The sequence below is a fragment of the Pongo abelii genome, chromosome 19 (genome assembly GCF_028885655.2).
Source record: "Pongo abelii isolate AG06213 chromosome 19, NHGRI_mPonAbe1-v2.0_pri, whole genome shotgun sequence".
Lineage (NCBI taxonomy): Eukaryota > Metazoa > Chordata > Mammalia > Primates > Hominidae > Pongo > Pongo abelii.
In genome coordinates this window covers 29,662,862-29,676,156 of record NC_072004.2, presented here as the reverse complement: position 1 = coordinate 29,676,156, position 13,295 = coordinate 29,662,862, and the positions used below count along the sequence as shown (strand labels likewise).

At 47.6% G+C, this 13,295-nt stretch overlaps 1 protein-coding gene across 30 annotated transcripts in view; it reads right to left on the bottom strand.

Moving 5' to 3' along the window:
* Positions 1-13,295, bottom strand: part of LOC129051300 (tensin-3-like) — a 151,528-nt gene that overhangs the window by 78,084 nt on the left and 60,149 nt on the right. For 26 of the 30 annotated variants that reach the window (XR_010138178.1, XR_010138167.1, XR_010138168.1 and 23 more), the window contains one exon: positions 9,966-10,004. The exons of the other annotated variants lie outside the window; for them this stretch is intronic. Coding sequence is in view for 12 of the 26 variants with exons in the window: in XM_063718509.1 (XP_063574579.1) it covers positions 9,966-10,004 (39 nt within the window). In the remaining 14 variants the exon portion in view is untranslated. The remainder of the gene's footprint in view (positions 1-9,965; positions 10,005-13,295) is intronic. 30 annotated transcript variants of the gene reach the window in all.

The window sequence follows — 13,295 nt, the reverse complement described above, 5'->3', positions numbered from 1 at the left end:
CCGCGCATGGTGGTGGGCGCCTGTAGTCCCAGCTACTCGGGAGGCTGAGGCAGGAGAATGGTGTGAACCTGGGAGGTGGAGCTTGCAGTGAGCCAAGATCGCACCATTGCACTCCAGCCCGGGTGACAGAACGAGACTCCGTCTCAAAAAAAAAAAAAAAGAAGAGGAGATTAGGACACAGACACACATAGAGGGGCAGCCATGTGAGGGCACAGGGAGAAAATAGCCACCTACAAGCCAATGAGAAAGCTCTCAGGAGAATCCAACCCTGCAGACACCTTCATTTCAGCCTTCCAGCCTCCAGGACTGAGGGTGATAACCGCCCATTGCTGCAGCCACCCCACACGGTGGTGCTTTGTCTTGGCAGCCTAAGCTGACTAAGACGCCATCTGAAAGCTCTGAGATGCCTGGTGGGTGTTTGGGAAATGCTGCTGACAGGAGCAACCTTCAGCTCCCAGGATGGGCAGGTGGCCTGGAGATGCTCACCTGCCACCCTGCGCTCCCCTCACTTCACGCTGTCTCGGCAGGAAGCCAGGCTGACTGTGAACAGCAGCAATAAAGCAAGGAGTGGCGTAAGGTGTGGGGCCGGAATGGCCCCTAGCCACACGTGGAAACATTGCCTCCTCCTTCTGAATGTGTTAAATAAAAGGGAGAGGCAGTGGGGAAAACAATCCAGTAAGTTAAACTGGTTAACGTAACTAGGAAGATTGGACAATTTGATGGACGTGCCAAAATATTGAAGGAGGAGGAACAGCAGGAGCATCAAGACACAAGATATCCAACTACTTTCGGCGCTTCCTCTACCTAGTAACTTCCAATAAAGCTGAAGGAGGACGTGCTCTAAACCAGAGAGGTTTTATGTGCATCATATAACTTAATATTACAGATCTATAGATCCCGCCATGAGAAAATAAGTTTATTGAGCAATTAACTTCAAAATTTATTTTCCAGCTGTTAGAATGTGTCCAGCCTCACTGAAAATGCTGGAGTTGAAAAAAAACGGGAAAGAGAATATTCCCGCCTTTGGGAAGCTTACGGTGAGATGAGGGGACACAGGCAGGTGTAAACATAAGACAGTGAGCCCTGCATTAAGTGCTGTATGTTGAGAAATGAGTACATTGGAAGCTGAACCAGGCTGAGCAAAGCCACATTCACGTGTGAGTCTTTTCTGCTTACTGCTTAGAATGAAACTGCATGTTGCCCTCCAAGAACCACATAAATGAGGTCACTCCAAAACCACCTCTACAGGCTTCCCACCAACCATGGATCTGCTGTCTCCCTGTTTGTTCTGTGAGACAATATGGAATGCATGGCCTGAGCCAGCTGGCTGGGCTCCACAATGGAGCACTAGAGAATTGGCTGTCCCCGCTCCCACTGAGGGGCTCAGTCAGCCAAGACTCTAGCAGTGCAGAAGTAGGAACTAGATGAAGACCGAAGGGGCCCAGGGCCTTCCTCATCACCCCTGTCCAGGAACATCATTATTACTACTGAGGAGCCGGGCACTGCATGCCCACTGCATGCCTGGAGCCAGCAGGCTGGGCTCTGCAGTCCCGCACTGTGTTTCTTCTGTCAACTCAAAAGCTGACCAAATGACCACTGCGTCTGCTCCCAACCCTACAAATGCCGGTTGTACCAGTTATTGTAATTGCAGAGTTTAATAAAATACTGCAGAAATCAATGAAATGTGAGCAAAAAAGGATTTGTTACTGCTGCAAACGCTGAGGTTTTTGAGAGCCTGGCGTGAGGCAGTCAGTAAAACTCATCAAGTTTCTGTAAGGCAGCTGGGGCAGAGTCCAGAGGATTTCTATGCTCCGATTATTCCTAAGTATCTTTAAGCTTTCTTACACTCTGAGGAAACCCAAATGGGAAATTTCAATGGCTCATTGTAGATGTACACTATGTAAAAACAGGACAGGGAACCCCAGACCCTGGAGAGAACTCAAAGACAGGGTGGGATGGTACGTCAAAGACTGGTGGCTACTTTTACCGGTTTTCAGACACAATGGAATGCTAAAGTGAAAAGTTCAGGATTCTGCAAGTTAACTGATATTTCAGTTCAATAATCACTTATAAATTCTGATCCCTTTAAATGAGAGGTTCTGCCTGGATGTGAAGCCAAATGCATAGTAAGTGACATGCAAGCAGCAATTACCCTCCTCTTTGCCCCTGTATTAATACCAGTAACGATCATTGTCACAGCAAGTTATTCCACATCCACTCTATTCCTGACATAATGCAACATGATTTGCTTGTATTCTCTCTCCATCCTTGTAGCAGCCTGCTGAGCAAGGAACTCTTATCATCCCCACTTTCAAACAGGCATAAGCCACTGCGCCTGGCCGAGGTTATGTGTTGATCAGTTGGTGAAAACACTGTGACTAGAGCTCGCAGGACCCTACCCTTTATTTCTCCTGGAGACAGAAGCTCAGTGTTGGCTAAATCAGTGTTTGCAGCAACTTTATCGAACACGACTACCACCAATAATGAGAATCTACTGTAATTGATTAGGTATTGACTAGGGGTCCATAGTAAGACAGCCCCATTGTCAGGTTGTCACTTCATCTAGTTCAAACCCAGGACCAGGCTTGGCCACCTGAGGCCATTTGCAGCGAGGGGAGTGCTAGGACACAGGCCAGGTCTGTCTTAGCTTTCACTCCACCACGAGAGACCACCGACTTTCCTACCTCCCTAGAACTCCACAGCCAAGACTAGTTAGCCCTCTGCCCTGATTCCTCCCCGCTGTGCCTCTCTTCTCCCTGCCTCTCCAGTTTGTAAGCAAATTGCCTATCATAGGTTCACAGAAGGCGGCCAGAAAGTGGGCTTGGATCTGTTCTCTCAGATAGTAAGCTCAGGGAAAGAACCATTAAGTGAAAACCTGACAGTGGGGCTGTCTACTATGGACCCTAATCAATTACAGTTGGTTTTCGTTATTGCAGGTAGTCGTGTTCTATAAAGTCGTTGCAAACACTGATTTGACCAACACTGAGCTTCTGTCTCTAGGAGAAATACAGGGTTAGGGTCCTTCGAGCTCTAGTCACAGCATTTTCACCAACCGATTCAACGCATAACCTTGGCCGGGTGCAGTGGCTCACACCTGTAATCTCAGCACTTTGAGAGGCCTAGGTGGGTGGATCACCTGAGGTCAGGAGTTCCAGACCAGCCTGGCCAATGTGGTGAAACCCCGTCTCTACTAAAAATGGAAAAATTGTCGGGAGTGGTCGTGCATGCCTGTAATCCCAGTTACTCGGGAAGCTGGGGCATGAGAATTGCTTGAACCTGGGAGGCAGAGGTTGCAGTGAACAGAGATCATGCCACAGCACTCTGGCCTGAGTGACAAAGAGAGACCCTAATTTAATAAATACTGTGGATTCATTAACATGAAACTCTCAGCCATAGGTGCTGTAACTCACACCTGAAGGAAGGACTGTCTAACACATGTGCTTTCTCCAGCAGGCACAGGACAGTCCTCTTGTGCTTAGGGACAATGGACATCACATCAGCAATGCACTTGCATTTTAAACAGCATAATCAACAACAGAAGCACAAAAAAGGGGGAAATGTGGCACTAAATAGACTGTGGAAAGGACGCCTGTCTGCAGTATGAGTTGAAACAAGGAAGAGTTTTGCTTTTTCAGTGTCAGACGGGAACATGCAGGTGGACAACCCGAATTTTGAGTCTTTTTGCTCATGTCTTCAAATGATCACAAAATTGTCCTTGGTATTGATTTTGAGGTTACAAATAAATTGTATCCAGGAGGCTAATTTGCAAATATGGAATCCACAAGCAATGAAAATCAACTATAATTTAATCTTTAAATTTGTAGATTTAAAATTGCTAGAAACTTGCCAGTTTCTAATTCTAATGCCCCTACTTAATACACCTGTTACTCTAACATTATTAAAAGGGCCATAATCACAGCCTAGTCCACCCATAATTTTTATCTACCTGACTCTACTTCTTTATTCCTAGGATGCCTCATGCTGCTACAGAAAGCAAAGCCTTCGAGGAATCCTTCCTCCTGACAAGGAAGCTCCAGGGTGGCAAGTTCATGCTGCGGATGCCTTCTAAAGACATGCACTTCTCTTCCAGATTTATGTTCCCTACCTGAGGACCTCTATTGATTTGGCAATGCCTTGCCTTGAGAAGCTTAAAGTATTTTCTAGGCAAACACATTGAGGAATCTGGCATCAGAATATTTTCTGGAGCACGTATGACAGAAGCCAATAGTCATCTGCCCGGGATGGAAAGGAGAAAGGCATCAGAGAACGCAAGTTTCTCAGATGGAAGGAAATCATAAACGTCAGGTCACCCAAACCCCAGAGGCTTCCGAGTTCTCAGTAACCCTATGCCCCAAGCACCCTCAACACCTCCAGGATTGCTCAAGGTGGTCCCGGGTGGCAGCCCCACCCCAGCAAGTCATCTCCTAGAACAGGCTGAACAAACTTCAGCTTGCATCAGAACCAGCAGGAGGGCATATTAGGAGAGAGATTTAGGGATCCTATCCCAGAATTTCTGATTCAACAGGTCTGAGTGGGCACAAAGAGTTTGTATTTCTAAATTCCCAGGTTTATGTTGATGCTGCTGGTCTTAGATGACACTCTGTGATCCACTGACCTAAAATATTTGTACATCAGTGTGGTTTATACTAACGACCTTGTCACCACGTACAATGCGGGCTACATTACTGCATCCTCTGCCATCATTCGCACTCAGTCTCCCAATCACCCTAAGAAGGAATACGGCAACATAACTTCCAGCCACTTCTTAAATGGCACCAATGATGGGGAGCTCAGGACCTCATACAAGTCCAAGTCCATGTTTAACTCCCCTAATTTTCCAAAGTGCTTCGCTCTCTTGAATCACAATCTGTGCTCACTGGATGCCTGCGCCTTGGCCCTATTTCCTTCCATGCACAAAACCTATCAAGGCTGATCTCCCCGGTGAGTGAGTTGTACGATTTTCCCAGGGGAAAAAAAGTAAAAATGTACCTGGCTAGTGTGAAACAACCCTTTATTCAGAATGATTTATTTAGAGGCTTTACAAAGCAAGTGTTACTATTTTACAAAGCAGCCTGTGAACTCTGCACCATGTGTCGACAAACCCAGTGGGTTTTCAGTGAAACATTTCATCAAATAAGACACATTGTAGCACTGCTGAGGGGATATCATCCAGATGTCAACGGCTCAATGCCACACACGAGACTTGTGGGAAAGTCATAAGCCATTAGGTCATGGAAGTTAACTGCAAGACGGGGAAAGGACGCTGGCTTGGAAAACATTGGTGTGTCATGTGATAAAAACAGTGACCAGCCAGCCTGAGCTCTGTGCCTGAACACATCATCTGCGCCCTGCACAATGCTCCTGTGAAGTAGAGACATATGGATCAGGAGCCCCAGGTCCCACCACTTTGTTTCCAGTCACCAACTTGTCCCCAGATGAACTGCATCCATACACCGACACCCCCCCCCCAACTGTGCCACTTAAAGCCAACCCTAGATATCACATCACTTCATCCATAAATATCTCAGTACATATCTTTAAAAGTCAAGCCGGGCACAATGGCTCACGTCTGTAATCCCAGCACTTTGGGAGGCTGAGGTGGGAGGATCACCTGAGGTCAGAAGTTCGAGACAAGCCTGGCCAACATGGAGAAACCCCATCTCTACTAAAAAGACAAAATTAGCTGGGTGTGGTGGTGCATGCCTGTAATCCCAGCTACTCAGGAGGCTGAGGCAGGAGAATCGCTTGAACCCAAGAGGCGGAGGTTGCTGTGAGCCGAGATCACACCATTGCCCTCCAGCCTGGGCAACAAGAGCGAAACTCCACCTAAAAATAAATAAATAAATAAATAATAATTTTAAAAAAATGAAAGTCAAGAACATTTTAAAACGTAGAACAAACTGCCAGAATTGTGAAGAATAATTCCTTAAAATATCTAATTCATGTTCAAATTTCTCTGCCATAAGTGTTTTGGGGTTGTCTGGATTTATTTTTATAGTCTAAGTTATAGTCTGAATAAAGTCTTACGATGTTTATTTAATATGTCACTTCAATTCCTTTCTTTTTTTTTTTTGATACGGAGTCTCTGTCGCCCAGGCTGGAGTGCAGTGGTACAATCTCAGCTCACTGCAATCTCTGCCTCCTGGGTTCAAGCCATTCTCCTGCCTCAGTCTCCCAAGTAGCTGGGATCACAGACGCGCACCACCAAGACCAGCTAATTTTTGTATTTTTAGTAGAGACGGGGTTTCACCATGTTGGCCAGGCTGGTCTCCTGACCTCAAATGATCCGCCTGCCTCGGCCTCCCAAAGTGCTGGGATTACAGGCGTGAGCCACAGCACCCGACCCAGTTCCTTTTTCTTTCTCCTCTTTTTGCAATGTATTTGAAAAAGACTGGGGTTGTTTCTACACAGTAGAATTCCCTCTGCCCTGGATTTCGCTGAGCCCTGCAGTACGGCTTCACAGATGTCCTGGCCCCTGGACTTCCTGTCAGTTGCAGATGGATCTGAGGCTGGGTCTGATTCTGGTTTGATTCTGGTGAGGACTTGGCTAGGGTGAGGACTCAGCTGTGTACTTCCTGCAAGGAGGCTTACAACCCTATGACCCGTGGTCTAACTCCCCTTTTGTGATAGTGCAGGTTACAGAGGACCAGAGCCTAGAGCCAGACAGTCATTTATTAGGAGTTTGGAAAGGGCACTATGTTAACCCTATCACATTTTCAAGGTTTATTAGCCGGAATTCCTCTTTCAATACAACTTTCCCTCTTCCTTTATTTGGAAACTCCAAAGAACAGTTCCCAAAGGTTAAATGCTCTATTGCTTCTCTTTATTTACCAAATCAGAATGAGTTGGTTCCCTAGCATCCCCCAAAGGTAACTAACTAGTGAGTGCTGTGGTGATGACGGTGGTAATGGTGGTGATGATGGTGGTGGTGATGGTGTAAGTAGTACTTTTGAAAGTCTGTTGCATACGTTAGAAAATTACATATGTGTCCAAAGTACAAAGCTAACAGCTATTACAACCTGGATGAAAGCACAGCCTGCCCCTGTGAAGTCCCTCATCTTCCATGACCCCAGGTTCTCTTCAAATTCTATAATTTCTGGAAAGACAGGCCACAGGGCTACCCCGGGGCCTGAGGGCCAGAGGGCCAGAGAGGACGGGATGGGGAGTGCTAGTGGTCATCATGCTGGGAAACGAAGTGTTAGTTAAGTAGAGAAAAACTTCCCACTAAAGCAGAAAATACTCATCCAATTAAACATGTTTCTCCTTATTCTTTCTTTACAATTGAGCCTCCAAATATGACAAGGTTTCCAGGAGGACTTTTTTTTAATTTTTTAACAAAAATTGTTTCCTGATACTCTCGGGAAAGTGCACAAAAGAAACTTGTTATGAGTTTCTTGTTATGAGAATGAGACAATTATCACAGCAGCTATGAGGACCAGGAGCCCATGAAGTTTCAGATTTTGAAGCCAACAGTTGCCCTGATGCTGGCAGACTGACACCCAGACTTGAGTCCCCAGCAACACACAGTATGAGTCAAGTTTCTGCCCAAAAAGCTCAAGATGCCTTCAGTGACCTGAGGAAACCGCCATGGCACCTGCTTCTCTAAAACAGGACAATTGAGCCACAGGAGACCACAGATTAATAGCCAAGCAACCCCCATATTTGAAGATAAGAAAACAGGTTAGAAAACAAGGCCATATATAACGGGAGGGGCCTGAGCCTAGACCTTGGCTCCTGGACCAAGTCAGCTCCCTCCCACAGCACGCTGGCTGTCCCGCAAGTGGATGTAGGTTGGAGATGTTGTTGTGTGTGGTTTTCTACATGAGTATCCCTTTTGCAGGTAAAATACACTCAGGTAATATAAATAATGCACCAATCAAATGCCTCCTCTGACCTGGAATCTGTAACGCCTCCTTGTCACATGCCAACTTCTCTCCAACTGCAGACATTTAAAAAAAAAAAATCAGCACTTTGAGAGGCTGAGGCAGGCAGATCACTTGAGATCAGGAGTTCAAGACCAGCCTGGCTAACACAGTGAAACCCCATCTTTACTAAAAATACAAAAATTAGGCCGGGCATGGTGGCTCACACTTGTAATCCCAGCACTTTAGGAGGCAGGCAGAATTACCTGAGGTCAGGAGTTCGAGACCAGCCTGGCCAACATGATGAAACCCCGTCTCTACTAAAAATACAAAAATCATCCAGGTGTGGTGGCACATGCATATAATCCCAGTTACTCAGCCCCTGGCTCCTGGGGCCTATGACAAGCCTGAGGAAATCAGTCACAAACCACAGCCTGTCAAAACCAACTACAAACACATGCCCCCAAGTCCCCCCACGCCCCCTACTCCTCCACCCCCTCGTCGGCGGTGAGTGCCACAGAAGGAATGGAGTGAGAGTGGACCACAGGCCTGGGGACACAGCTGAGGCCAGCAAGGACGGCCGGGCAGGCGCCCGCCCCGGATGGCCTCAGCTCTTGATGCTGCAACATGTTTCTCACAGTTTGTCAATATTTTAGGTTTCTGGGTGAGATTTTTTTTTAAAGTTCCTATGACCTCAAATGCATACTTTGCTCTTCCATAAGCAAAGAGACCACACCACATGACAGCATTAAAAGGAGCATAATAAGGGCACCCCACCTGTGGCCAGGCTTCTGTGACAGGCCTGACCCCGTAGTCCCTCTTCTCTCATCCGCAGCTAGGTTAGAGAGCACCTCTATGGCCATCGCATAAAGGAGAAAACCGAGGCTCAGCTGGGCAGGGGCGAGGGCATGGCCCGGCCACTCAAGTGATGAGGTTAGAGAGCCACCCCCACACCCACTGGGTAAAGGAGGAAACCAAGGCTCAGGTGGGCAGGGGGCAAGGGCAAGGCCCAGCCACTGGAGCCAGGATCTGATCTTGACTTCATCAAAGCAGGGAAGCTGCCACACGGGCGCCGCTGGCCAAGCCTAGGGAAGGATGTCCTACTGCACCACAAGATAGAGCCAGTTAGCCAGTTCCATGTCTGGAGGCCACCAGGCTCACAACCCAGAAAGACTGCCAAATCTCCGGCAGAACACCCCAGATTCTGTGTATGGTGAAGCTAGGGGGAGTCAAGGGCAGAAAGCCCTGCCCTACTTGAGAAGTACAGGGAACAACACACCTGACAGATGCCCAGGAGTAACCACAGGGTGCACCTGTTTCCTTACCCCACCGGGGAGGCCCAGACCTGCACACACTTCCCCAGCAGCAAGAGGCAGCTTCCCATTTGCCTCCTAGGGAGTCGCTTCTGACTTGCAGTGAGAGAAGAGGGTCCTGTGTCCTACTGTCTAGGCACAGTGAGCCTTTCAGTTATCCTGCAAGCTGCTAATAAGCCCTCAGAAACAAAGCTTCACCCACTCAGCTCCAAAGGGTGGAAGCAAAGAAAACACCAGGAGGTACCACGACCTTCCAAGGAGCTGCATTTGAAAAGCAGACAGCAATTTAAATTTGCCTAATCACAAGCCAAAGAGAAAGTGCTATTGTGTTTACCTTCAATCTGATTTGAACACACACACACACACCCAGTATTTGTCAGAGCTGGATGTCAGTCTACAAACCACTGCACTACATTGTCCACAGCCACCTGGCGACCCAGGCACCCTCACTGTCCAGGTTTTTATCACTAAGACAACAGACTTGTGCTGTCTTCACTTTATAGCCAAGGAAACTCGGCTCAGGGAGATTCGCCCCGAAGGTAACTATTACTGATAGAAAGGCAGCTCCCGCAAAGGCGCAGCGGATCCTCTTCTCTAAAAAAACATGCAAATGGCCAGTGCAGCATGGTCAAAGGTCCTCAGAGAGAGCCTTGTGAATGCAAGCTACGGGTCAAAGGGAGGGCATGGATCTTAGAGGAAGCTAAAAGATCCCCAAAGAGGGCGCAGCTTCAAGAAAGGACTTAGTCCCACAGGATGGAACAATGGAGCCAAAGAAATGCAAAGGGCTTACCTGTTCCAGTCGGACTTGCACACCGCAGGGAATCACCACCTTTCAAAGAGAGAAGAAACAGATAAGCAAATGGATTCTCCAGGAAAAAATTAGCATAATAATCAAGCCAGGCTCCCAAAGGCATGAAACTGTCTCTAACCTCACTCTGGCCACAAAGCTGTAGCAGATCAAGACTGACAAGATTTAGGGTTAAGAGAGTCCAGAGTTTTGTTCACTTTTGGAAAGTCCCTGTCCTTTTTGCTAATATCATGGAAACCATGGGGCCTTCCCTTCCAGAAAAATGCAAATCACGCATAGATACAAAATTTAGCCCCCACTTTCACAAAGAACTGGTAGACCTCAAGGATGGAAACCTCTGAGTCGGTCTGTGCTTGAGGAGCTTGGGAGCAGGGCCCAGAGAAGGAGGTGGAAGGCTCTGCCTGGTGGTCTTCAAGCCCCCACTCCTCCCATCCTCACCCAGGGGCATGCATTCTCTACACAAGGGGCCACCTTTTCTAGAACTATTTCTACAAGTAGAACTGAAGAGTCTGAATGTGGCAATGTCAACGTGGTTATTCCATTCCGCACAAGAGACGGGGAGAGGAGACTTTGACTCCACCATAGTCTCTGAAGACCGAGAGCTCCCTGGGAAAGACAAAGAAAGTAACGAAGGTGAGGCGGTTCAAACACAGTCAGGAGAGGCAGTTAGTAACAGGCACAGGGAGCCACCAGTCCTGCAGGGCAAAGACCTCACCTTGGGCAGGATCTCCACCACTTACTAGCCACAAGACCTTGGCCTTTAATCTCTCTGTGCCTCAGTTTCCACATCTGAAAACTGCAGGTAACAACAGTGCCTTCCAGGCAGGGTCACGGTGAGAATTAAGAGATGGCACGTGAGGAGCTCAGAAGAGTGGCACAGGTCAAGGGCTAAGGGAGCCAGACAGGCATTGCGCTGCTCTGGGGGGCCGCTCAGGAGCCAGGCGCCAGCAAACAGGATTCAGTTCCTGGTGAGTGACCTCACTCCTTAGCTTTCTTCTGGCACTACCCCCTCCAGATCCCTGGCACCTGCCTTCTCAAAGAGTTGTCTGAAAATGTGCAAAGGAAGGAGAATCGTAGAGAATCTCAGAGATCTGACTAATTGTACTTGTGGTTTGGGGTGGGCGGCGGCGTTACCTTGGCCCTTACCAGGACAACTATTTATAGCCTCTTGCTTATCTTACGCAGTCCAGTCCTCAGGGAGTATGTGACACATGGCCGTTCCTGTGTCTGGGACACATCGTTACTCCACCATGGCTCTGACTCAGACGGATGTCTGGGGCAGGGATCCTCTCTCAGGGCCCCTTTAAAGTTTGATGAATGGATGAGAGAATAAGTAAACAAATAAATGTAAAGCAAAACAAAACAAAAACGGCTTTGGAAACAGAAGGAGTCACAGACAAAACCTTACAGGATGGTGGAAACAGCCGGACAAGGAGACCCCATGGTTAACAGAGCGGTGTGACTTATCTCCACCCGAGCATGGTATCTACTCAATGCACACATGCATCTTGTTGCCTCACTCCACATGTGACATGCAGGCAAGAAATGTGCGAAGAATCAGGGCCCCTGCCTTTCAAACTCACTACCAGCATTCCTGCAATGGCATGTCAACCATGACGAAAAAAAAAAAATGAGCTATGAAGGCAGGAAAACAAAAAGAGGAAACTTAAATGCATATTACTAAGTGAAAGAAGCCACTCTGAAAAGGTCACATACTGTATGATTTCAACTCTGTGACATTCTGGAAAAGGCAAAACTATGGGACAGTGAAAAGGTTAGTGAAAGCCAGGGATTAGGAGGGAGAGAGGAACAGGCAGAGCACAGAGACTCTTTAGGGTCATGAAGCTATTCTGCTTGATACTATAAGGATGGACGCATGTCATTCTGCATTTGTCTAAACCCACAGAATGTACAACACCAGGAGAGAATCCTAATGTAAACCAAGGGCTCTGGTTACTAAGACTGTATCAATATTGGCTAATCAAGTGCAACAAATGTACCGCAGGAATGGAAAATGTTTATATATGAAGAGGAAGAAGAGTGTGTCCAATTTTTTTTTTTTTGAGACGAAGTCTCACTCTGTCACCCAGGCTAGAGTGTAGTCGCGCCATCTTGGCTCACTGCAAGCTCCGCCTCCCGGGTTTATGCCATTCTCCCGCCTCAGCCTCTCGAGTAGCTGGGACTACAGGCGCCCGCCACCACGCCTGGCTAATTTTTTGTATTTTTAGTAGAGATGGGGTTTCACTGTGTGAGCCAGGATGGTCTCGATCTCCTGACCTCATGATCCACCCGCCTTGGCCTCCCAAAGTACTAGGATTACAGGTGTGAGCCACCACCCCGGGCCTGAGTGTGTCCAATTTTTGTATAAATCTAAAACTGTCTTGAAAATAGAGTCTATAATACATTTTTTAAATTCACTGTCTGGAAGCACACATTTGTTGAGACAATGAAAAGAAAAGCCCTGTGCAATGTCAGAAACCTGAGTTTTAAAGATGGCAGCCACTTAAGGATTTGGTCCAGAAGCCAGGTCTGTGTGTTCCCACATCCCTCTGTGGCCAGATGGGGTGCAATAACTGCCCACCACCTGGCTTGGCCCCAGGGTGTCCTACAGAAAAGGAGAGGTGAGCTCTGTAAGCCGTGACTGCCCGAATCCCATCTCGCCCCAGATCATCCACGGCTTATATGGCTAACGGGCTCGCCCGATAAGTTGGCACGCCCAATCTTGTCGAACTCCATCCATCACTTGTCCCGCACATTTTCACTGACAGCCTTCTCCTGCCAGGACTTCACTTGGAAATGAAGCAGACTGGTCCCCAACCCCACAGAGCTTATGGCTCACGTAATAGAAACTGCATAAAATGAATCATTTTTAAGAAAGCGAGCTGGGGAACAGTGGGGAGTGAGCAGCTCCCAGGTTCTGCAGAGCAAATGGCAGGCAGCCTGGCCCTGAGCCTCCACATTCACATCCTACTCAACTGGCTTCTCTCTTCCAAGAGAACCGGTCACAGGCCCTACTGTCTGAAAATGCAGACAAAAATGTCTCAGGAAAGACCTTTTGTGGGAGTGGATTTGCAAATAAAAATGCACATGCAGCACCAACCAGAGAAAAAGGGACATTCTAGAGGCAAAGAGTCACTTGTTGATAAAGAGAAAACTCATCATTTATATAAGTACAAACATCTTATTTAGTAAAAACCATGACCAAGTGAACACAGAGGGCACTTGTTCCTTCAATGTGGCTAAAACCAGATTCCAGGACAGGAAGTCCCTGAAAAGAGACTGTATTTCTGTCACACTTTTCCTCCCTTATAC